Source organism: Mixophyes fleayi, chromosome 9 (genome assembly GCF_038048845.1).
Source record: "Mixophyes fleayi isolate aMixFle1 chromosome 9, aMixFle1.hap1, whole genome shotgun sequence".
In the NCBI taxonomy this organism is placed as follows: domain Eukaryota; kingdom Metazoa; phylum Chordata; class Amphibia; order Anura; family Limnodynastidae; genus Mixophyes; species Mixophyes fleayi.
In genome coordinates this window covers 112793336-112819689 of record NC_134410.1, presented here as the reverse complement: position 1 = coordinate 112819689, position 26354 = coordinate 112793336, and the positions used below count along the sequence as shown (strand labels likewise).

Genomic DNA, 26354 nt, shown 5'->3' with positions numbered 1-26354 from the left:
ACCGTAGCAAAAAGGCTACAAATCCAAGGAATAAGAATTATATGTAGCTAGGATAATTTTTCTTACTGGATTTGAAACCAATAAAAAGCCTAAAAATTTAAATGCATTATGTACATACTAGTATCCCGATTTCCCACCTAAAATTTTGTGGTTTTTTTTAGTTTTTTTCCAAAAACAATTTTAAAATATATTGCCAGTTGCTTTTCATTTATTTTTTTTTAAATCAAACTCTGTGTTGAAGTTGCAGGTTTTAGACGATTCTGCCCCCTGTACGTTAATTAGGCTTGTTCTACTGTCCCATTCTGCAATGAGATCTATCATGTTCTACAGCAAAATAAAACTGGAGCCAACTCATCAATATAAAATGACGGTCAGCTTGTGCAAGATTTTCATCATGACATTGCTGAATATTCACGCGCCCTGGGAATGCCCCATCAAGATGGCGTAAGCCAAGATGTCAATGGCCTCCCCCCGAAAAAGCAAAACCATGATATTGAAATGAAGGTGGCCTCCCAATCTGGAGCAGTTTAGTATCTCCAATCTCTCCCTCTGCAGCTCATCAACATCAAGTTATGAAAACAAACAAACTAATGACACCTGGAGAATTCCGAGTATGTAGAGTCTCCTGGTCTGAGTTACAAAATACCTTAGGAAATTGAAGCACGATACCTTAAGCAAACATACAGCTTCCTCTTCTGAATCGTGTCACTGCAGGTGATAGAACTCAACTGGGCTATTTTTACAAGTTACTCCAAAAATATGCAGCCAGCTGCTGTAATCTCTGTGGGTCCAGGGGGATAATCTCTACATTGAAGCCGTCAATGGCAAAAACGAGGCAATGACCGTCGCAAATCTCTGTCCTTTTGGGATTCTATCCCGTGTGCTTACAGGATAAGGGTTAATGCTCACACTGCTGGTTCTCCCACATTGGTTATGCACAGACACCTGTTGACACCCCCACCTCCTTCTCCTTCACATTGGCTGGGCTAGAACCACAGTAAAACATTTACGACAGAACAGAAATGACTCCTATGGCTGACACTACATTCAGTTCAGAGTCGGGAGCTTGTCACATGGGTCCCCAGTGACATAAAAGTGTTAACTCCTTGCCTACCAGGTGGCCGGCTCTGCTTTGATTTGCAGAGTTCTATAGACCATTTAGCGGAACAAAGGAGTTTCTGGTTATCATCTCCAACCCAACGGATACAGGTGTTTCTGTGGACTATGGGCAGGATACACAGTGACATGGCCTAGTACAGCTATGGGTGGGTGGCCCAGTACAGCAGTGCCCTTACATCGCCGGCTCAGTGGTCTGGCCCTCTTCACCGCTGGTCACATCGGAATCCTCTCCCAGTATTTGGCAGAGCTCACTGAGCCGCTGCTGCATTTTTGGCACTCCGGCTAGCTGCTGCTCTAAGCGTTGCTTCTCCTCGGTGAGCGAGAGACGGGCGGCGGTGTCCAGTTTCTCAAACTTCCAGCCCCCTTCACCGTCAAACTGCAGGAGGTGAGTGTGGTATTTCCTATAGGGGAAGAGAAGGAGCGGTGTGAGAATCAGACATGACAAATCCCTAAAGTCATCCAGACAGAATGTAACCTCAATTCTGCCTAGCGTGGGAGAATGTGTATGATGGACAATGCTTCATCTTATCCACTGTGCGGGCTATAAGCCGACCAAGGGGCTCTTTGCTGCACTCTGCCATATTTTCAGTCCTTTCCTGACCTATCCACTCCAAGTATGCAATATACCACACTCAATATCACACTTATCCCTTGCACTCCAAGTTAATATATGGAGACAATATTATCACACTTCTATTAGATTGACAGAGGAACTCTAGAAGATTATTGGGGAAGAGAAGACAAACAATTACATCTCTACTGAAGTAGAATGTAGGTCAAGCCCTATAACAAGAGAATTTTATACATTCAGCCCACAGTACTTTACATTAGCCAAATACAAAGGAAAAGAACAAATAGTCCCATACATAAAGCATACCAAATGTGTAATAAGCCATTAGGCACTGGACAGTGTGCTCGATGGCCAATTGGATCCTAACCAGGAACTTTTTCAAGGGCAATACAGACAGAGTCAACGTCTGCTATTTAAATGCTCGTAGCACGCTGTAATCAAGGAGCGTGCCCAATCAGCTGTCGTAGTAGCCAATCAAGCGTACAGTAGAAACATAGCAGATCAAAATTTTACAGCATAAACAAATAAATAAAAAAAATAGCATTATCAAACTATCAATAAAAGCCAACCTGATACACAAGAGGCAAGTTCCACTAGTAGATGGGAGTCTAACAAACAGGAAACAAGCAAACACACGAACACACAACTAATACATGGGACCAAAGAACTAAAAGACGTGCAAACAACACAAAAAAAGCAGAGACAATCATACTGACAACATAAGACAAACAAAATAAAAAAAATAACATACACTAGAGACCAGAATTAACTATGCCCAATGACTTTCCGCACGTAACTATAATGAACAAGAACTAATAAATGGGAGATAAAAACTTAGTGGTTTTCTTGCTTTAATACGGTTGCTAATTGTTACTATGTATGGTCAGCCTAATTCATTATAAACAGTAAAAGAAAACTATATCAATACACCCAAAAATGATTTTTTATTACACAAAGTAAGACATTTGTATGCCCTAGTTAAACTCATTATTGGCCAAGGCCTCAAGGTAACGTATCCACCAAAATACTTAATGTAACAGCATTTTTCTTCTGTTCCTGTCCTCTCCCTAAAACTGCTATACCAGCTCGGGAGAGGACAGCACTTGCCCCAAGCCGGGGCCCTGGGGGCTGCTACATAAATCCATATTCTCGGGATCGGCCGGATCCTGTCCCCATAAATTAACAGTTTACACAACCTGCACATCTGTAGAAACATGTTTAGAGATCAGCGGGTATATTTACTAAACTGCGGGTTTTAAAAAGTGGAGATATTGCCCGTAGCAACCAATCAGATTCTAGATATCATTTATTTAGTGCATTGTACAAAATGACAGCTAGAATCTGATTGGTTGCTATAGGCAACATCTCCACTTTTTCAAAACTCGCAGTTTAGTAAATATACCCCCAAGTCTTACTATGCAATAAAATTTCCAGCATCCTATCGGTACAGTCCAATCTGCCACGTAGGCTGCACCAATGTTTATAAAGTAACATGGGTGGCAGTGACAATTCATTAGCGAGAATGGACTCTGAGGTTATAACATGCCAAGGATTACCGCTTTAACGTTCCCAGAGATAATATTATAGGTTGTGCTGTAGTTTAGTCTATTCTGTGGTTTAATGACATCCTGTTACTGTAGCTGTTTTCTAAAAATCACAAGACTCTGTTCAATAGCCAAACGCACTTCAATACAATTATAACCTCCGTGACAAAATCTGTCTTCAATCCCTTCAAGTGACGATTCCAACAGAGCAGGATAAGTTGTTAGAGTAAAGCTGGGTACACACTACAGAAAATTACTGCGGAAGCGATTTCTGTAACGATTTGACCAACGACTGAAAGTCCCGATGAGCATACGGATTTCATGTGTACACACCTACATGATTTTTAGGAAGATGATAAAATTAAATCAAACGATGTGATGTGCTTTGGTGCGATAAAACATGATCGTGGGAGTGTACACACTAATGCGATATCTGACCTAATGGCCTTTTAATGCACAATGATTGCATAACAATTAGTGTAATGTGAACCTTGCTTAAGGGAGTCCACGTTTCAGTGGCCAGGGATGAAGACTATCTTTATATAGAATGGTGTTTTTATCTCTAGTTTTACTAAACAACTAAGAGGTATATTTACTAACCTGTGGGTTTGATAAAGTGGAGATGTTGCCTATAGCAACCAATAAGATTTCAGCTGTCATTTTGTAGAATGTACTAAATATGACAGCTAGAATCTGATTGGTTGCTATAGGCAACATCTCCACTTTATCAAACCCAGTTTAGTAAATATACCCCTTAGTTGTTTAGTAAAACTAGAGATAAATTGAACGCTCCCCAGGATGGAATGGAGGATCAAAAGTTGCTATTCATCACTCGCCCAAATCAAAAACAAATCATCAATATATATATATATATATATATATATATATATATATATATATATATATATATATATATATATATATATATGGATCTATTCAGAAAAAATGGTGGTTATGCAAAAAATAAGTCTGTTCGTCATGATGCATACACATATTGGCATATTAAGGGCCAATTCTCTGTTAATTGATTTAATTTAAGTAAAATTAAGTCAACTAATCAAATAAATAATTGTTTGGGTAGAAAATGATATAGAGAATTATTACTCATTGAGCAGCATATCAATCTCAATGCCATTCTGGTGCTTAATGTTAGTATACAAAGTAATACAAATATAGAATGATGAGGAATATTGCCCAGGACATTAAGCTTAGTCCAAAAAAATCAGCAGGATCTCAAATAGACCAATTACTTGTAAATAAAAGTCAATAAACTGAGCGAAAGGCTGAGAGTGAACCACAAGCAGATATCATTGTCCTGCCTGTTGGATTTAATAAAGTTTTAGGTATTTTTGGCCAGGTATAGGCAATAAATGTTTCAGGATATTGTATAAGGAAGGCTGGGTCCCTTCATCGATGCACATGTTACACACGCCTATATCAATAATGCCATCAGTCTCTCATTTGAAACCGTTAGTCGAGTCAAATTTTGGAACCTAACAATTTATATCTGACAGCTGGTACGTCATCTCAGCACTGCAGACAATATACGACTAAAGGCTTGGTACACACTGGAGCATTTTTGCCCAATAATCGGGCAAATCAGCCGACATACGACCGTTCGGTTAGAAGTCAGGTTAGTGTGTAGTGACACGATGGTCGAAAGTTGTTCCAAAGTGTCGATTGTCGGCTCATTTGGTTGGTCGTACCGTTTAAAATTTTCCAACCGATCATGTAGTGTGTATGCACTCATCATGCTCACGATCTCCATAGAGTTTAAAGAGTCGGGCTCTTTTTAGCTGATGCCGGCAATGAACGCCCCAGTGAATAAATGTATAGAGCGCTGTAGAAGGAATAATTCATTTGTTTGTTCCGAGACTGAATATTTAGTTTCAGAGTCACAGATGCCAACGAAATTCATTAGGACATGTGGATAGCTATAACAAGGCGGTTTAATCAGTGTGACAATAATGAATGAATGAATGAATATTGTGCTGTCATTCTCTGAAGACTAGAGGACCAGATGAAGAGCACAGATCTGAAGGTAAATCGTGTCATTGTGTATGGGTGAATCGTCAGACTGATCGGACCTTCAGTCCTAGGTTCAATCGTTTGAGATAACACGTCAGTCGGAAAATTCTTCCATGTGTACCTAACCTAAATAACAATACTTGCACCCTTATGGGCTGGTCTTATAGTAATATTAGAAAAGAGACAAAAGGGCTTTAAGGACATTAGATTCTGAATTATTCAAATTACAAAACAAAATGTTCACAAAGCTTAAAAAGAAGTCGAATTTCCAGTTGAAGTAATCTCATATAAGTCGCAATGGCCGGGTAATTAGATTGTGTTTCACTGCAGACTTTGTAAGGTGTAGATGAAGGTGGCAGGTTGGAGCCTGTTGATAATGTTTTAATTTGGGTTGTTGATGTAGCTTATAAATATCGGCCATACAATCAAATTGAGACTGCAGAAAAGATGGAACAATCAATGTCAGGGCAGCACGGTGGCTCAGTGGTTAGCACTTCTGTCTTATAGCACTGGGGTCATGAGTTCGATTCCTGACCATGGCCTTATCTGTGTGGAGTTTGTATGTTCTCCCTGTTTGCGTGGGTTCCCTCCGGGTGCTCCTGTTTCCTCCCATACTCCAAAAACATACTGGTAGGTTAATTGGCTGCTAACAAGTTGACCCTAGTCTGTGTGTCTGTCTGTGTGTGTGTGTGTGTCAGGGAATTTAGACTGTAAGCCCCAATGGGGCAGGGACTGATGTGAGCGAGTTCTCTGTACAGCGCTGCGGAATTAGTGGCGCTATATAAATAACGGATGATGATACAACATACGTGACTGTTCTTAGTATAAGACATTCATCATCACCATTTATTTATATAGCACCACTAATTCCGCGGCGCTGTACAGAGAACTCATTCACATCAGTCCCTGCCCCAATGCACCTTAAGAGGAAGATTTAATCAAGCAGTGCAAATAAAACTAGCTTGCTGTAACTTATACTAACCAAGCAGCTATTTCACGTTATTAGGCCATACATGCTGCTATTCTGACGGCCAATTACACAGTTTTAGACCTAGTTGGCAACAGATTTTAATGTGTGCGGACACAAAACAGCCCACAGATTCCAATCAACCTCTGACCGGTAACGTTTGATGACTGGTGGAAAACACGGCTGGACAATGACCATTATGTCACATGTGTGCAGTCATCATTTGTCTTCACCAGTTGTCCGGCCTAAGCGGTAAAAGGTTGAATCCGTCCAATAGATCAGGCAGCTGGATCTGCTCATGTAGGGCTACCTTCATAGGAGAACTTTACCTTAAGCGGAGGTCAATTAAACATGTCCCCCAATCCCAGATAAAAAGCAAAAAGGAAGGTCACCCTCTTCACCTTAATCGTAGAGGAGAATTGCTCGAAATCTGCTTGTTCTCCCTGTAGCAAGGGTGCAAAAAACCACCCAAAACAAACGTTCCACAAAGCCACCCATAGCTTTCAGTAGGTCACTTTGGACTTTAGCCCTGCAGTCGTCTCTCTGTTTGGGCAATAGGGGGAGGTCCTGTGGCTGACCCCCATTTGCTGTAAATGCCGGCATAATTTATTACCTGTTGTGGACTGATCAAAGTGAATATCTTATTGGTTACAGAACAATTGTCCCTGTGATTATTAGTATTGTTTATTCATAGGTCACCGCAACATTCTGTAGGGCGCAGTACATAGAACGTAAAGGCCCAACAAGCACAATAAAAAACAAGATTAGGTACAAAGCAAAGTGAAGTATAGACCTTGCAAGAGGCATAATACAAGGACGCACAAGTGGAAGCGAATAAGCAAAAAGGAGGATGAAGGGCCCTGCTAGATCTAATGGATTGTGAGCTTGGTGGTGATGTGCCACGGAAGGCTGGGTACGTAGGTGCACATGAATGGTTAATCAAAGAAAACCTCAAGCAATTAGACTCCGCCAACAAACCCGCAAGAAGGTAAAGAAAAGATGTGTGACACGATGTATAACACAATGGAAATTCCCTGATGTGTTAGATACATAAGATCCCAGGATTTCTCTAGAATTCCTAAGCTTGCAAATAGACCAGACGTGTCCAAGTTCAGTCCTCAAAAGATGCCAACAGGTCATGTTTTCAGGATTTCTGTCTGTAGAAACAGGTGGGATAATTACTGACCCAGCCAAATAGATTAACTCACCTGTGCGTGATTAAAGAGATCCTGAAAACATGACCTGTTGGTATCTTTTGAGGACTGAACTTGGACACCTCTGAAATAGACAATTGTATAATGTGAAATACAGCTAGAGAAGAGGGGGCTTGGGCTTTCATACAACTTGTCAGTACAGCGAAGGATCCTGAAATGACATCTCTAGCCCCCCCTAGCAGGATCATGTAGTGTGTCCCCCTGACACAGTGAGTGGCTGCAGAGACGTGCGGGCGTGCACATAACAGCCACCGGCTGAATGGGAGAGGAGAGGAAGCAACGTGGTAAAACGCTCTCATCTCCCCCATGTAACGTGGCCTTGTCTCTTTGCTGAAGGTCACTGTACGGACTACAGAGGAGGGAAGAACAAGGCTCCATTGTGCGAGTGTCCCCTTCATAGGGGCCAAGGCTGGAGGCCATCCAAGTCCCCCATCTGTGACGATAGAGGGGGACAGAAGTCGGGCACAAAAGGGCAGCTGGAGGTCAAATAATTGAGAATGGCCATACTGGCCTCGCTCAAGCAACGCTAATGCTGTTTAACCCCTTTCTGCCTGCAGTGCTAACCCTACATAGTACTGCAACCCCTAGCCAGCTAGACACATAATAGTGCCTTGTGCATATGAATGACCATTATTTCCTAATTAAACAGAAGTCATCTGGTCCAGAGTTCAGAAGGAGAGAGCGAGAAGGAACATACTGACAGCTCTAATGTGTCCCAGTTTTCCCAGAACAGTCCCAGTTTTTGCCACTGGGAATATTTAAAGAGGACTTGTCCTCAGATGTAAGATTTTTCTCGTTTTACTACCAGAGATGTACCATGCAATCTCCAGGACATGAATATGAAGGAGGAGGGGGGCATTACGTTTCACCCCCCCACGGTGTTTCCTGCTATTCTGAGCATGCTCAGTGAAGCTCTGTTGCGTTCGCTGGCTCCTGCGCTTAGTTCTCTCCCTATCACTGGTCATCAGAGATTAATACGAGGAAGGTGTCCGACGTAATGTTCGCCAGCATTAAATTGACCGGACATTGTATTTTAGTAAGAGGGACACATTTTGCTGTGACACAGTGTCGATCCTCTCTATTACACCTTAGTGAGGACACCAAGGGATCGCTCATCAAGGATAAAGGGGGAAAGGATTTGTTCTCCTACGCACACGACTCTTCCCCTCTGAAAAGTAGAGCTGTTGCCCATAGCAACCAATCAGATTCTAGCCATCATTTATCTAGTACATTCTAGAAAATGATAGCTGGAATCTGATTGGTTGCTATGGGCAACAACTCTACTTTTCTTTTCAGGTGGTTTGATAAATCCACCCCTAAAGGAGCTCAGTCAAGTGATAACGGTTGCTTGACCCAGGTGTCAAGAAGTTCTCTGTCCAATGTTGAAGAAAGACCAATTATTCCATTAGACAATGACCGCGCACTAGGTGGGGTTTAGTCACCTTGTCAATCACATTTTTGCCAGTCCTGGCCAAACGTTAATTGGGAAGGCAGCAAATAGTTAATTAGCCATCACAAGTGCACGCGGCATAGGGCCACTTATAGTGTACAAGGGCCGATAACAGAGGCCAGGCCATGAGGCAGGTAGATAACAAGATTACTTACATTTTCACATATAATAACCACTATTATAGTACGGAGGCTTCTAAATAGAAATGTGTTGAATGTTTTAAGTGGCTTTTTAATCAATTGTTATTACAGGGTTAGCTGCTTTGTGTTCACTAGAACATTGGTACAGAATGCACAAAACAAATACCCACACCCTGAGTCCTCCGACAAGTGGCCCTTACTTCAACCAAGAGGACATTTGGTCACTAGGAAGCCTTATTAACTTTTAGAATAGGGTCATGGCTTAAGGAATTATATGTGCTAGTGAATTATACAGTTTACAAATGGCTCAATTTTTGTCAAATGTTGATCTACTGAAATTATTATAACTACACTCTGAGCAGAACTCCTCATATCCCTGAGTATATGATCATTAAATATGTACCAATTAAGAGATCACAATACACTTATTATACAAATATTTGCAGAAATGTCAACGTACAGTGTCCATTGATGTGTACTACCATATTGATAATTGTAATATTAGTAATGATAGTATTTACTTCAGTATGAATTCAATCATAGAACTATAGGACATAGGGCTAGATTTACTAAGCTGCGGGTTTGAAAAAGTGGGGATGTTGCCTATAGCAACCAATCAGATTCTAGCTTTCATTTTGTAGAAGGTACTAAATAAATGAAAGCTAGAATCTGATTGGTTGCTATAGGCAACAAACCCACTTTTTCAAACCCGCAGCTTAGTAAATCTAGCCCATAGAGTTAGAATTACCGAATAGTCGCAGTTTGCTAAATCCATTGGGATCTCCGATACCTAGAATATCTGCCCATGGCTCTAAGCTAGGGGTCAGGGAACTTTTTTACCCCAAAATATATTTAGATTCGCTGACGTTACCCCCTTGATTTGAAAGGAAGGAAATCATATATTATTGATTATTGGAATTCAAAATTTTATTGAATCTATTCAAAATTTCTTTGAAAGCTTCAACTTCAAAACTTCATGTTTTTGGAGAAATGATGTTGCTTCATTTTTGATACAAGAGCATCAATATTGGGGCATTTTGATGTCAGAACAATTTTGATACAGTCTTCAATGTCCAATTGATTTCTCTGCTTTGTTTTTATCTTTGTTAGAGTGGAAAATCCTTGTGTGCAAAGATAGGTTGTTGCAAAAGACAGCAACTTTTTGACTGGCTCCTCATGGGCAATTTTGAATGACTTTGCAGCTGTTGACATCCAAAAATATGACAGATCTTCTTTGTTTTCAAATGTAATACGTGCTTCATTATTGCATCGAAGCTCAAGAAGTGCCTCTGCCCAGTGGCGGATCCAGGGGGGGGGCGATCGCCCCCCCCTACCAGGGGCTTGCTGCCGGCGGCTGCACACTGTGCAGGTCCGTTCAGCAGTGACAGTATGCTGCCCGGCTGCTCTGATTGTGTTTTAAACACAATCAGAGCAGCGGGACAGCACACTTTCACTGCTGAACGGACCTGCACATACTGTGCAGCCGCCGGCAGCCTTAGAACACAGGAAGGGGGCGGGGCCTAAATCGCCCCCCCCTAAAATCGCCCCGGGTAGGGCAAATGTCTGGGTCCGCCCCTGCCTCTGCCAACCCTTGGGGCTCTTCTGGTACAACAGCAATTTCACATTTAAAGGAGTCTACAATCCAACTGACAGCATGTGAATCGGCAGCATTACCCCCAGGAATTTCATTTTTACCCCATTTGGGGTACTTTACCCCTGTTCCCTGCTCTAAGCTGTATTTATGGGGAAGTGTCATCGACTGTTCAGCTTCAGGAATACAGATTAGAGAATGATATCTTTAAAGTTTTTGGGGACATCGGCTAATACCCTTTAAGTACAAACCTGTTTTTTGTTTTTTCTTTGAATGCTCAAACTCCACTCAGTACTAATATTTAGTATCTTTGGAATGTTTCTTCAACACATAAATATTACAGACTGAAGGAATACAGTATTCTACCACCCAAACTGCTGTGGCCCCTGATTTCTACACATAGAGAGTACATAATGAGACCACCAGAGTCTTACCAGAGAGAAGGCCTGTGCGTGATAGACAGCAGAGCGATCCCAGCATCCTTTGCAGCCTGGAAGATCTTACCCTCCACGTCGATGCTCACAGCGCTCGTGCACTCGTCCAAAAGGGCGTATTTTGGTCTGCAAAGAACATAACCAAACTGTTACAAGAGGGCCCTGGCTTATATGAAATCTCACCCCATCAACAGCTGACTAATGCAGATGACCCTTGCGAACAAGTCTTCAATTGCTGAATTGTTTTGTGAAAGAGTTGCAGGTTCCAGCGGTATAATAAAGCTCTGTATTTATAGCCACTACTGGGCTATGTTTGAACTGAAGCATAGATCTAACGCTATCATATGACAGAGATAAAGGCACGTGCTCAACCTTATACATATGTTCCAGGTCCCAAACGTAAACAATATCTATCTATATTTTTACTTAAATACATTTCATTATGGAAAGCATCTGGATAACAAATATCAGTGTGAAGTGGGAGTGACCTGTTTATTGGGTTCGTATCGATGGCTGGATCAGACAAGTGCAATAGGAATTTAGCAAAACATACTTAAAACTGACAACCAGTGAACTGTCTTATACAGAGAGCTGTACCTGGGAGCCTCGGTTTGCTCTCATAGTCCAAATACATACTGCAGGGGCAAACGCAGGATTTGTAGAGGGGGGTTTCCACACCACGCCGCCCCTGGGCGTGACCATCATGCATGGGGGCGTGGCTATAATTTTAGACAGTGCTTGGCTGCTCTCCAACTCTTCCTATCCCCATAATATACATGAGCAATGCTGCGTGCACTACTGTTAGGTGCACACAGCTCTCCCTTTTCAAGCAGAGCCATGTGAAGCGGGGGCAGGATCCAGCAACTTAATTATACAGTGTCCCAGACTTGGAGGGGGGTTTCCAGGCACTAGGAACCCCCCCCCCCCCTCGGTTTGCCTATGTACTGGTAGGTGAACTGGTAATAATAATAATAATTATGATGATGATGATAATGAAGAATTAAAGGCTGAGTGTGGTTTTATTTTCTCCTGTATAAATACTAACTTCTGATAAAACATGCGTGCCATCCCAACGCGCTGCTTCTCCCCCCCGGAGAGTACGTCCTTCCAGTCACTCACCGAGTCCCAACCTGCAACGAAACAGAAGACAGTCAGGAAAGAGCCCAGCGAATGTCATATAAATCCACATTGAAAGGGATTTTCCACCTTCAGATAACTTTAATGTACTGGCTTCTACATACCCTCCTGCAACTTTAATTAAACCATTTGGCCTTCATTTACACCTGGACCCCTCTGAGCCCCAAATGTATGTAAGTGGCACACACAAAACAACGTACTTATGTGTATATGTTGAGATGACCTCATCACAAGATACGCCCAGCTGTACAACACTAGTATACCTGCCGGGGCGTATGTCCGGGGGGCAACTGCGTGTACGTACACTCCACAACAGCGTAGACGTAGTAAATGCTAAAGTCGCATTACCCGATCTCTACACAATAATTTAATGAAATGTCATATACAGGAGATAATATTAGATTGTGTTATTTTTCTGTATAAAGTGTAATTAAATAACATCTGTTTTTTCCTCATTAAAAATCAAATTGGAAACTTCTTTCCTGCAGTGGTCTAAATGGAAGTGTCAGAGACACAACTGGATACAATATAAGGATTTAGCTGGAGTGGTGGCTCTGCAACCAGCCAATCAGAAGCGGCTAGATAGTGCTGCCCATTGTCATCACAATCACTGCGTCTCGTTGAACGAGCCTCCGGAACCAGGAGATACGGCTGTACTCAGCTTACGCTCGCCTGCGCGTGCGTGATATGGGGCGCAACAAAACGCAAAAAATCCAGATACGGATGTCCATTCTGTCTATACAGTTTTGCTGTGCACGCAAAATAATTGCTAGCAGGTTACATTTTGGGGTTCATTTCTGGAGTTGGTCTAATTGTGTGACAATAAACTATGAAAGAATCATAGCAAATGTGTATCTTTCCAACTTACCCACACAACGCACGTAAAACAAACCAAAGATGTTTATGTAACTATGCTACAAAAAAGCCCGTCAGTCCACAAAAAACAATATAAGATTTACCACGTTAGACTAGGACATAGCAAAGGTCTTACTGGGGAGACTAGCGCATCTCCTACACGTGAAATGTATTCATAATTGGTCATTACGCTATGACAGGCCCTTGTCATGAAGCGGTTAAGGCGGTTTAGCAGTGATGTTTGGGGCTTTGATGGTTTAATGGTTTGAACAGAACCTGTTGGTGTCTGAAAGAGGAAGTTCATTCTGGAAATAACCAGCTTCCGCCTTTTAACTGTCCAGAACAAGTCAGTTTTGTCTTTTGTGAAGATTGTGAAGATTGTAAAAGGTTTGCAGAAAGAGGCTGTAAAGGGGATTTCCATTTTAAATCTGAATTTCAAAAATATCACCTCCCTTCCTAGTAATAACACCCTGGTGGGGGTCAATCCGTAGCAGGAGAGATCAGATGCAGTGTCTTGGTGTCTGATCTACCCTGGCAGGGGGCAGCTGAGCAGCACTGAAGGTGATTAGCGCAGGTCCTGGCTATATGCAAGTACCGGGAACCTGCTTTATCCAGCAAATAAAGTACTGTAGTTGGGAAGAGAGGGGATAAAGCAAAGTCCACATGTAAAAGGAAGAACTCTTTCAAGAGCCAGTGGCAGAGAAGGCAGAGCGGGAGGCGCCCTCAGTTTGTGAATATGGGCACTGACCACAGACCGGAGAAAGAAAGACATGCTCAATCCATGGTCTGTCGAACGTTTGAAGGAACACTCATGGGTACCGTGGACTCGTCCTTTATACGGATCAATGATCCCTATTTTGCGGCGAGCTCATGCTGTGTTAACATGCCTTGGACCGTGGATCAATAAAAATACCGGCATGTGTATGATGCACACTAGCACACTCAGACGACTTTATCGTCTCCTTGTGGCGTTGCTGTAGAGCTCCGCCTTTTCTCAATAGACTCAAATATTTATCCCTAAAGGCTTGAAATCTGTCTGGCGCCCTCAAGTACTCTACCTGCCTAAGAAACAACAATGTCTGCGTTGGCACGGCGGGGTATACAGTACTGTGTGCCAGGAAAAGCTTTATTTCTTCATGTGGCTGTAATAAGAGACTAGGATCCCTTATAGAACAACAAGGTCTTAAGGCAAACTGGAATACTGACCGACTGCATAGTGTAAGCAGATGATATCTGTATTTCACTGCTAGATTAGAAAAGATCATGTGTAATCTCTTTACTCTGCCCGTATGCACACAGTACCCCCCCCCCTCCCCTCCTGCTAGCGGTGCATGATCTATAGCTCTTTCTATTCTACAGTACACTTTGATGTTTATTCTGTTAAATGTTTTTTTCAAGGGAAATAAAAAGTATCAGGCTCTCCTTAATGTCTACTGTACATAAGACATTTTTACAGTTGCTCGTGATAGCAGACACGTTATAGCCTGCATACAATACTGACATCATTACTGATCAGGACTTAGACTAGCGCCATAGCTGGAACAATAGATACGGCAGAAAAACAAGCAACTGTGAGACGGCCAGAGCTTGATGCGGACGCAGCTTCGTGCGCTCGAGCGTGACACGACCCCACTGTAACTGACTACGGCCAAGCGCCTCTTCCCCGCCCAGTTCACTCCCTGCAATCGTAGACTGTATTAAGTGTCCACATATGCAGCGGACTTAACTTTCTTGACGAATGTAAACACCAGTTCTGCGCATGCGCAGAGGAGTTTTGAAACGAGAACTATCCCACATGTATAGATATAAAATGCCAAAGATCAAATACAGGATTACTAACAAAATACACTTTTATTTATTGAAAAAAATTAAATAAAATAAAAATAAAATAACATTAAGAGACACTTAAAAAACTGTTCTTAATAATAAAGAATAGGCTTAGATACTTTGGACTAGCAACAATCAACACTTAGTACACAGGTATCTGTGAATGCAGATCTGCAGCCAAATGTGACTGCTCCTTATGAATTACTATGTTAACCCTTCTTCCGAAATGTTATCAATGGGATGTAAGACATTGTGAACCCTATACATTACTATGTTAATGTCTAGTGTTTCATGGTCTCAACACAATGGTTAAAAAGTAATCACACAGCACCATCTGCAGGCTGTATATAGGTACTGCATTCTATTAATTAAAGTTGCTCTGTCAACAGGTCATACAATAATATTTTTTTGTGTTACTACCTATTGACTTGTGCCCTGTAAAGCACATTTACTTGCGTTCTCTCTCATGCCCACACGGCAGTAGAACTGTGGGTCATTACAATAAGCCGCCTGGAAGTGAGCATCCTGCAGTCTGAAAGCTCAACTTGGAAGGTGAGTGAGCGCTCACTCCCAGCCCGGCTTCCTACATACCTCACTGTTCTACTGTTGTGTGGGCTGGAGGAAGCCTAGGAGAGAGCATAGCACCCAAATAATGAATAAAATACTCTTTCCAGAGCAAACAAGACACTATGTAACAAAAAAAAAAAAAAAAATACCATGGGCAGCACGGTGGCATAGTGGTTAGCACTTCTGCCTTACAGCACTGGGGTCATGAGTTCAATTCCCAACCATGACCTTATCCGTGTGGAGTTTGTATGTTCTCCTCGTGTTTGCGTGGGTTTCCTCCGGGTGCTCCGGTTTCCTCCCACACTCCAAAAACATACTGGTAGGTTAATTGGCTGCTATCAAATTAACCCTAGTCTGTGTGTCAGTCTGTGTATGTGTCTATATTAGGTAATTTAGACTGTAAGCTCCACTGGGGCAGGGACTGATGGGAGCGAGTTCTCTGTACAGCGCTGCGGAATTAGTAGCGCTATATAAATAGCTGATAATGATTTTAGGACCCGGTGACAGAAAAGCTTTAAAAAGATTAATAAAAGCCAAAATTGCTACTACACATCCATCTGTGCATCTTCATCAACATTTATGTATATAGTGTCAGCAAATTCTGTCCAATTTACAATTGGGGATAAACACAGTAACCTCAACTAAGGCTTTGAGAAAGTCCACAAAGGGTGGACGAAACGCGTCGCCTATATGCCAATATAAGAATGTGACCTGCAATATTCATTATCTATTTTAATATAGCCGTCTGCAAATATTCTAAGCTAAAGCAATTGAACATTAGTGGCTGCAATATACGGAATGTTTCTTCGTGATTGAAAGTTGCTGTCCGGACTACAAATCAGGTGAGCGCCTGTTATTCTGTATCGGAGGTACCTACCACTAGCAGACAGCTGGGACGGAGGAGTTTGGTCGAATTAGGAATGGACACCGACTGGTGCTCTGGAAACTGTAAGTGCAAGACTTTTGCTAAACTCCTTTACAGTCTGTAATTTTGCTGGATTATGATCCGACCTCCCCCCAGTGACGATATATCAACAATAAAACGCAGCTTGCTTGGGATTTTAGATCTAATGGGTTACTCGTAACTACCGTGAAATTTATGGTGGCCTCTTCACGTTTTAACATTTCAGTATCTCTACAAAGTTATTCAATTGCAGTATCGGTTCGATATTTCCTCTGTATATGAGGTCTGATACAATTTTATAATAATTTATGTTTATTACTTTGTGGCATATTTACATTCTTTTCAATATGTTTTTATATTTTAAGTGCTATTTTATTGGAATATAATAAAAGGTTCAATTTGCAACTGCCTTGGATGCACTGTCTCTCTATATCAATTGATTAATATTGACCGTGTGCACCTTACCCTCTGTGATGTGGGTTTATATTCTTGGTCCAAAAAAAATTAAATACCTGCTTTTTCACCAATTACTAAATACAGGCATGTGCAAAGCTACCTCCTTCTCTCGGCACCAAGTAGTTCAGATTCACGATGTGCAGGATGGCCTCCAGGTGCTTGTCACTGAAGCCTTTCATCCTCATGTCCCTTGCTGTGTCAGGGTAGATGACCTGATCTCGGAGGGTGCCCACGGACATGTAAGGCCTGTAAATAAGAAGAAGTGTCACTTTAGGTAGGCACCATAGATCAAAGTGTACTCAGAGTGTCAGCAAACATGGATGGTTTCACAGAACATTCTATGTAGACATCAGTTTTACGGTTACAACTTTGCTGGGAAGTACCAGTGTTCCATAGACCTCTCATTCCTTTATTGCTCTGCGCTGCCATCTACTGAGTGGAAACGCAATAGCAACAGGTAATTTAAAGATCTGTCACGGAGTATCTGGACTGAAGATCACCTGTGGGTATTGGTGCTGCTACGCTAGGAGGCGCGGAGTCTAACACGCCGACGGTCTTCACCAGGGACCCCCGCAAGGGAGTTTGGATTGCGCGGCAAACGACGTGCAGGTCGCGGCCCTCCCAGGAAGCTACCTACGAGGCGGGCGGTGAACAATCGTGGTCGTACAGGCTGAGGTCAAAACCGTGCGGACAAGCGAGGTACCAATCAGAGAGCAAAGCAAAGTCAACTAGCCAAAGGTCAAAACGAGGTAATACAGCACGAATCCGTGGAGAATAGCAGGGTCAGAACAAGCCGGGTCGATACACAGGGAGACCTAGTTACTCTGGCACCCTAATGGTGCCAGAGTCTGCTATATATAGAGGGGAGTGGGCCCTCTTTGGTGGACAATGGGGTGGAATGGCCAAAAGGGGTGTCCCATTGCCTAGCAACAGGACGCTCATGCAGAGGAGAGAGGCGTCCGTCCCCGGCAAGCGAGTGGGCGCGGGGACGGCGCCTGACAAGATCGAAAAGTATAGGTTTCATTAGAAACCTCTGTGCAGCACCAACAAATAAAAGAGAGGCCATCAGAGTACTATACTGTAAACTTCTTATGGATAAACATACAAAATGAGCATTACAATTTGGATCTGCAGTGTGGAAATTGGGTATGAATTGATGACAGGGTAAATATCGACAGATTCATTCTGTTGACATGCTTAAAATGTAGTCATTGTGATTTTCGAAAGTAGTAATGTCAGCAATCACAATGTCTACATTAAATGAGCAATACCGGCGGGTGCGGCAGCTATACGGCTATTGTAGTATTGTCCCGCCGGCTGTGACATTAGTGGTTTTATTTATGTTTTATCACTGTTTGTGCCAGTGGCTCTATAGCCGCTGGACCCGCTGGCATTGCTTGTTTAAGGTCGACATTGTGACTGTTGATAACCACAGTGTGTTTAAGCTTTCAGCATGTAGACAGAATGACTCCACTGACAGGTAGACGGTTGACATTTTGCATAATCACACCCCTTCTTTACTCTGATTGGCTGGCCCGCATTTAGCCCCGCCTTCAGCTCACGATTGGCACCGCCTCCTCCCATTATGACCGGCGGCTGGGACCACCGATTGACTGGCCCGCGTTTAGCCCCACCTTCCGCTCGCGATTGGTCCCTCCCGTTTTGATCGGCGGCTGGGACCTATTTTAAAGGTAGGGTTTCTGCTGCTCGGGGGGGGCGAATGCCCCGATCGCCTCCCCTCTGGATCCACCACTGGCTGACAGCATAACTATCGACAGACTCAGCATCGGAAATTCGAACTCAACCCTTCTATAGGGAGACGAGGACAAAGGCAGCTTATTGTGCTCACATAGGAACAATAACAGAGAAATAAATATATGGATATAGTGTGCAATTAGCAGAATAATTCAAGTGGGGAAAAACGAAGAAAACAAATAAGTAAAATCCACAATGCAGCTATAAAGAAATGATATATTACCTCTGGGGTATGTAAAACATGTGCTGGGGTAGTGGCTTGTACAGCACACCGCTATATGCAGGCCACAGACCTCCCAGGATACGGAACAATGAGCTTTTCCCACAGCCATTAGGTCCTGTGATGAGCAGGTGCATACCCTCCTCTACCTGTAGGCATAGGAACAGACATATCATATAATCATCATCATCATCATTATATAGCGCCACTAATTCCACAGCGCTGTACAGAGAACTCACTCACATCAGTCCCTGCCCCATTGGAGCTTACAGTCTAAATTCCCTAACATACACACAGACATAGACTAGGGTCAATTTAATAGCAGCCAATTAACCTACTAATATGTTTTTGGAGTGTGGGAGGAAACCAGAGCACCCGGAGGTAACCCACGTAAACACGGGGAGAACATACAAACTTCACAAAGATAACGTCATGGTTGGGAATCAAACTCATGACCTCAGTGCTGTGAGGCGGAAGTGCTGACCACTGAGCCACAATGCTGCCCAAACAATTTCAATATGTTCTAGCAGAGGATAATGTTGGCTAAGTGGTTAGCACTTCTGCCTCACAGCACTGGGATCATGACCTTATCTGTGAGGAGTTTGTATGTTCTCCCCGCATTTGCGTGGGTTTCCTCCGGGTGCTCCAGTTACCTCCCACACTCCAAAAACATACTGGTAGGTTAATTGGCTTCTAAAAAATTGACCCTAGTCTCTGTCAGTCTATCTGTGTGTTGGGGAATTTAGACTGTAAGCTCCAAAGGGGCAGGGACTGATGTGAGCGAGTTCTCTGTACAGCGCTGCGGAATTAGTGGCGCTATATAAATAAATGGTAATAACAATAATAATAATAATAATAAGTCTACATTTACTGAGAAAATTATTTATCTTTGTTACCCCCCTTCTCAATGACCGCTGCCATTTCTCGGTTTGTCCAGCTCAAGTCCTTTATTGAGTATATGACCTGCCTAAGCAGCAGCTTCATTGTATGCCATTGTAGACTTAATGAACCTTCAACCTTAAAATGCCACAACGACATAAATATTGTATAAAACACAGTAACATCTGCTTTTGGCTGAGACCCTCATGGCAGCATCTGGTCAGTAAACACAAATCCTGCTCACACATAGGCCAATGCGGCTGATAATACTGTCTAACTGGCCCCATATCTAGGTCTGTGTAACCTCAAAAGGGTCAATGTCTTAGTATGTTCCAATCAAAACAGATTAGATTATCGCTGGGTATGCAGATTCCCTCTATGATTAATATAGACTTACACACATATGCAGCACTAATTATAAATTATTGATAAACACTGGTGTAAATAGGTTCTAAGGTCATGGCTGCTGTACCAGGGAGCGATTTCTGCTGTTGTATTAAAGAGCATCGCCAACTCAACCGGGTCCTTGGACGTTTGACTTTGTCTCCTTGCTATCGCTGTTTAATAAACTCTGATAACGAGCACTGAAGTTTATGGACTTCACCCGTTATTTCTTTAGAAATTAATATTGTACAGACAGAGGTCGTCCGTCACTGTTTACAAAACTAATGGAATAATCGCTGTCGCTTAGTTCATGAATGAGAGGGGTAATTAGTAACGTGTAATCTGTTGATCTAGATTTCAAGGAAAGTTATCAGAGAAAATAGGATTAAGTAACAGAAAGATATTGACTGTGCTCATTACGCCAATAGGATTCTAGAGGAAAGGCGAGTGCTGCTGGTCAGGTCATGACTTCTCCTGCACTTACCCGAATATTGAGGCTGGCGACCACCACATCGCCTGTTGGCGTGACGATGGGGATATTCTCACATATGATTCCGTTCTCCACATCCACAACTTGCCCTTTAAGAGTAAAGACAAGATGAAGGGGCACTGAGATATAGGCAACATCTCCACTTGATGTATGTTAAGTCCCGCATAGGGTTCCTGTCTACGTTGTTATAATGGGCAAACATTTACATACTGTAACTTTCCAAAGTTGTGCTACCTGTATATCTGTGAATGCTTCCAAAGACCTTCCAAGCTTGTAGCTTAGGCCCTCACATGTTATTTCTGACATAGCCATCTAGAGCAGGTCTGTTCAACCTGTTTCTCTCCTGGTGTTGTGAAACTACAAGCCCCAGCATGCTTTGCCAGTAGATAGCCTTTCTGTCTCCCACTTAACTTCCTACCTTATCTTCTGCCTCCGTCCCCCTACTCTCCCTCTCTCCCCTGCGTCTCTCTGTCTGTCCACCCCTCCCCTTAGATTGTACGCTCCTCTGAGCAGGGCCATCTCTCCTCCTGTTTCCACCACTTCTAACTCTGCTCTCCAGCTACTTAGCCCTCCTCCTCGAGGGTCCGCCACCCCACGTCCACTCTCGCTCCCTCCTCCCCCCTGGCGGTCTCCCTGTCTTCCGCACCCACCTTCTTGGGCCCCATTGTTTGCGGATCCTCCCTCCCCGCCGGAATCTCACAGCTTTAATACATATACCCCCAGGTGTCACATCTCTTACGCACCCGGGAGTTGCTGGCAGACCCCTATGTTTTACACCATCTAACTGACATCTAAAAACAGAGCTGGCATCTAAATTTTCATTTGCAGCTGGTCCTGCTCCATGGTAACTGGCTGGAGCAGCCATCAGGAACGGAGATGGGTGTAACGTGGCAGACAGTGCCGGGTAGAACACTTTCTCCCCATTAGTCCTGATTTGCACAGCACGCTCATTATATCCAGTGGCCACAAAGCCTACAGATTCACGGGCTTGGTCTTGGTCAAATGTCCTGGTTGCAACGATCCGGACGCAGCTGGACAGATCAAGGGTGTCCATAATTTCTGTCCCAGATTTCCCCCCCTAAATTATTGGGTTCTATGGTAACATGCTGATTGTAACACGATATCATGCAGCCAAAGAGTAACACATGGTACGCCTAAGAATAGTGCCTTACATGTTTTGCTCAGCAAGTGCTATTCTTTCAGACAAGACCAGTGTAAAAAAAAAATAATAATAAAAAAAAAAAAAAAATATGTTGCTCCACTTAATTAAAGCTAAGTAAAATTCCACGGTTTATCCCGATAGGTGAAACAGTTAATCTTAGCCAGAAAACAGGACACAAGCCTGAGGAAGGTATGAGAAAGACTCATCCACTCCTCTTGATGAGGACCTCTCAAAACTCAGGCTCCAAAATCTTTGTTTTAACAACAAGGAATTGCACTCATAACGTTTGCAAATGATAAAACATCTGAAAAATTCAGCTGATCTCATTGTAAGTGCTCTTATTGTCTGAAAAGCTATTGTGGTGATTGAAGTGATCTCTGATGTGAAAGTGTGGAACACTACCATAAAATAACCATATATTGTTACATATAATATTCATTACGTCTACACACACACAGACACACACATTATATATATATATATATATATATATATATATATATATATATATACACACACACCCACACCCACACACTTAGGGCCCTCTCTGGGATCCTGCGATCCTCTAGGAACGCTGTCAAGTGAGACATACAAGTTATGACATCTAATTCCTGGCCTCCTTATCCCTGCACTCTCCTGCCTATGCGAATTATAATATACGTGATTCACCCTGTTCTCTACTGCTTGCTTATGAAGGGATTGATGATGTACCGTACTGGCATCCATGGAATGGGTGGACCCACAATTAAAATTAATAACAATAACATAATGAGCCCGATTCATTAAGGAAAGTAAAGCAAAAAAATGAGTAACTTTTCGCATTGGCAAAACCATGTTGCATTGGAGGTAAATTTAAAATGTGGGGACGGATTTATAATTAGGATAGGGCATGTCCTAGATCAACTTTAAATGTCAGTGTAAAAATAAAGCTATCAAGTATTTGTGTGTTACACGAAAAACAGCCAGTATTTATCTTATGTGCAAAATAATAAACTAATTTGCACCCCTTGCATTGTAACATGGTTTTGTCCAGGAGAAAACTTACTCATTTTTTTGCCTAACTTTCCTTAGTGAATCAGACCCAATGTATTTTCCTATTTATAAAGACTTCTGCAGATGTTATGTACATTGACCTATGATGGAAACGCGTCTATGCAGGTTCTCCCCCATGTATCATCACATGTGCTTTTACCTGTCATACTACCTTACATGAGAGTTTATTACATCATATGTCTCTCGCATCAGACGAAAAAGACAAATTACTAAACTGTAAGCTGTTAATAATAAACCATATAGCGTTATATAGGACGTTTGTGAATGAGGACATGCAGAGAATGGATTATGATAGTTGGCCGACAAAGCAAATCATAGGGCAACACTTACTTGATTTACAAGATAGTAATAAATACACTTACAACCTCCCAAGCAGGAATTTCCAGTTACGCCTATAAATAGCTCCACAAGTATATATAAAAAAAATGCATATGTTGGCGGTAATTCAATTATACAACATGTAAAGTACATAGAAACATGCGATGTTGGCAGGAGATAAAGGCCAATTGCCCCTTCCAATTTGCTTACTTTGAATTTAAGGCCAAACTTTCACCTAAACAAACCTGCACGACAAACAGATACATGGACCGTCAATAGATAACTGAATATATAGTAACATATATTTACATCTGAAGTTTGCTGCAGCTTTATAGTGTCTTCTATAGCCGCTAACGGTGGTAATCGTTTTTATGATCACCACTACTCCGACATGGAGAAGGCCTACAAAGAAAATTATGAAAAACCGATTGGAAAATAAACAGACTTACCTTCAACCCGACGTTGGAGATCTCTGATTGGATCACCAGCTGACAGCAAGCGATTCCGATTGGAGAAGTGTTCGGCGCTGGAGGCTGACGTCATCGCGACGTCTGTCAATAGGCATTTAAAGCGGCAATGTGGGGACCCCTAAGGTTAAGTGTTTAAAACACTTAACCCGACATTGCCGCTTTAAATTTCTACTGACAGATGTCGCGATGACGTCAGCCTCCAGTGCCGAACACTTCTCCAATCAGAATCGCTTGCTGTCAGCTCGGCGCTCCCATCGGAGATCTGCAGCGTTGGGTTGAAGGTAAGTCTGTTTATTTTCCAATCGGTTTTTCATAATTTCGGATTTTCTTTGTAGCCCTTCTCCATGTTGGAGTAGTGGACATCGGTAGAGCGTACCCAACCCCTTGTTACATGCATGCCTGAAACTAGGCATCTTCTGAGCGTCTATGAATATTCATGAGTAATTAATTAATGAGCGGGACCATCCCATGTGCTGGCAGGAGCATGCTCAGTGCGTTCCTGATAACCACCCTGTGACCTCACCAAAGCCAAACTTCTCACCACACATCACAAAGTTTTCTCCAACAGCTCTATAGACATTTAACTGTATAGGTTATGTAGTTCAGAAAACTAATTTTGAGTTCAATGGGGAATTGTTAACGCACTAACTTAATTTTTACACTTATCTATACCTCTCGGCATTTAGGACTACGGCATTGGGAACAGGGGCGTGTCCTTGTCACAAAAGGAGGCGTGTCTAGCGCTTTGGAAGTGCTAGGCTGCCCTGTACTGTCCTCCCCTCCAAACACCTGCAGTGCCATGGCGCACGGCATCCGTTCAAATCGGCACCTCCCAAATCTCCCACCCGCAGGACAAAGCTGTCCAGATCAGCATGGCGAGACAAAGCCCGCAAAACGTGACCGTCACCACCTAAATCAGAACGGCTGGGAAGTAATCTTATTACCCTTTAATGATTATAATGACAGTTCATATGTGTGGGGAAAACCACTTGTGTTCTATATACTGGACACTATTCTAGGACACTTAGGGGACGCTACAGAGGCTCACTGTAACCTTCTGTATAAATAATGGAACTATATACATAACTTCTCCTACCTCTTATCTCCAGGGGTCCTTCAATGCGAATGCCATGCTGGATAACGTCCTTCTTCTGGGGATCCACGTCTTCCAGCTCTCCCGGCCGTTTGTAGACGCCTTTATGCACATCTTCAAACACTTCAAACATATCGTGTACTCGCGCTGTGTAGCCGGCCAGCTCGGTTATCTGTCGGAACAAGGAGCGACTCGTCGGTCAGACAAAGCGTAATCCTTTTATAATAGATCTATGTACAGCGCAGCAGCTGGTAGAAGTCAGGTGAAGGCTTTATGCAAGATGTGTAAGTTAAAAAACAGATGTTATGGAGGTCTTAGAAGCAGTTTAAGACCTGCTAAGTCATTTTATAACCATGTGATGAGGCAAGTCACATTCCAACGTCAATATCAGTAGTTATTCTATGCAGTGCCCACGAAAATAAAACCTTGTGTTCTCCAAAACTGGTTTCTCTAAGACTAGAATGCTCAATGGTTTCCAGTCTGTAGTTTACGGTTATATTGTCGGGTGAACCACAGACAATATCTGGTGAGGGGTACAATCATTTGTAAGAGGTACCCCTGTGGATCTCTGCAACACCCTGCACTGGCTCCCCGTTTCCTCCAGAATTCAATTCTAGCGTCTCACCCTCAACTTCAAAGCCGCTTCCAACTCCTCCCCTTCATCTCTGATGTCATCACTAGAGATACGCCCTCTGCAATCTGCCTCTGAACTACGGTCCTCATCTCGCTTCCACTGTCCCCAGCGCCTTCCTCTGACAGTAGAGCAAAAAAACACTCATTGGTCCAGGACTTGTATTCAGGGAGTATTTTGTTTCTCCCTGGAGGCCTGCACACTTCTCAGCCATTGGATATATCTGCAGGGGGAGGTCCACTTGCACGTAGCAGTAAGGGATGTAAACTTTTCAATAACACAAAACTGTAGCTATATAATTAATAGTCATAACTAATGCATGCATTAAAGTGCATTTTCCCACATGGTGGCTCAGTGGTTAGCACTTCTGCCTCTCAGCACTGGGGTCATGAGGTCAATTCCTGACCATGGCCTTATCTGTGTGTAGTGTGTATGTTCTCCCCGTGTTTCTGTGGGTTTCCTCCCACACTCCAAAAACATACTAGTAGGTTAATTGGCTGCTATTAAATTGTCCTTAGTCTCTCTTCGTCTGTGTGTGTATGTTAGGGAATTTAGATTGTAAGCTCCAATGGGGCAGGGACTGATGTCGGTTCTCTGTACAGCGCTGCAGAATTAGTGGCGCTATATAAATAAATGATGAACTAACAAGTAAATCAGTTTTCCTGTCACATGGGAGCAATTGACCTATATTGTTGATGGGAATAATTTTTTTTTTGATGTATTACATTTCCCCTACTAATATCCCATCTAGTGATGAGTGAGGTGAACATGTGACCTACCTCTTTATAAGAGGACATTACTCTCTCTATGGCATCAGCCGCAGCAGTCAGCAGATTCCTGGCTGTGGTGAATGCTTCAGCTCGCTCACTCACTAGTTCCTCTTCCTTCATTTCCATCGCTGCTTTCTTCACTTCCTCCGAGTCTGATGTACAAAACGAAGAAAGCAAAAAGTCAAAGTTTAAGACTATAGCGGCCTCTGGTTCCTAGCGAATAAATGGACTACATTCAGATATTGGTTCAGCCCACAAACGGCTCCATTATAGTCTTCTACTATGTAACATAACATAGTTGATGAGGTTGAAAAAAAGACACCAG

General features: G+C 42.7%; 1 protein-coding gene across 1 annotated transcript in view; it reads right to left on the bottom strand.

Annotated features, from left to right (window-relative positions):
- Positions 1 to 278: 278 nt before the first annotated feature.
- Positions 279 to 26354, bottom strand: part of ABCD1 (ATP binding cassette subfamily D member 1) — a 52610-nt gene continuing 26534 nt past the window's right edge. The window contains 8 exon segments of the mRNA XM_075184967.1: positions 279 to 1520; positions 11059 to 11184; positions 12104 to 12188; positions 16905 to 17050; positions 18783 to 18928; positions 20527 to 20621; positions 24632 to 24800; positions 26039 to 26181. Of these exon segments, the coding sequence (XP_075041068.1) occupies positions 1292 to 1520; positions 11059 to 11184; positions 12104 to 12188; positions 16905 to 17050; positions 18783 to 18928; positions 20527 to 20621; positions 24632 to 24800; positions 26039 to 26181 (1139 nt within the window). The 3' untranslated portion in view covers positions 279 to 1291.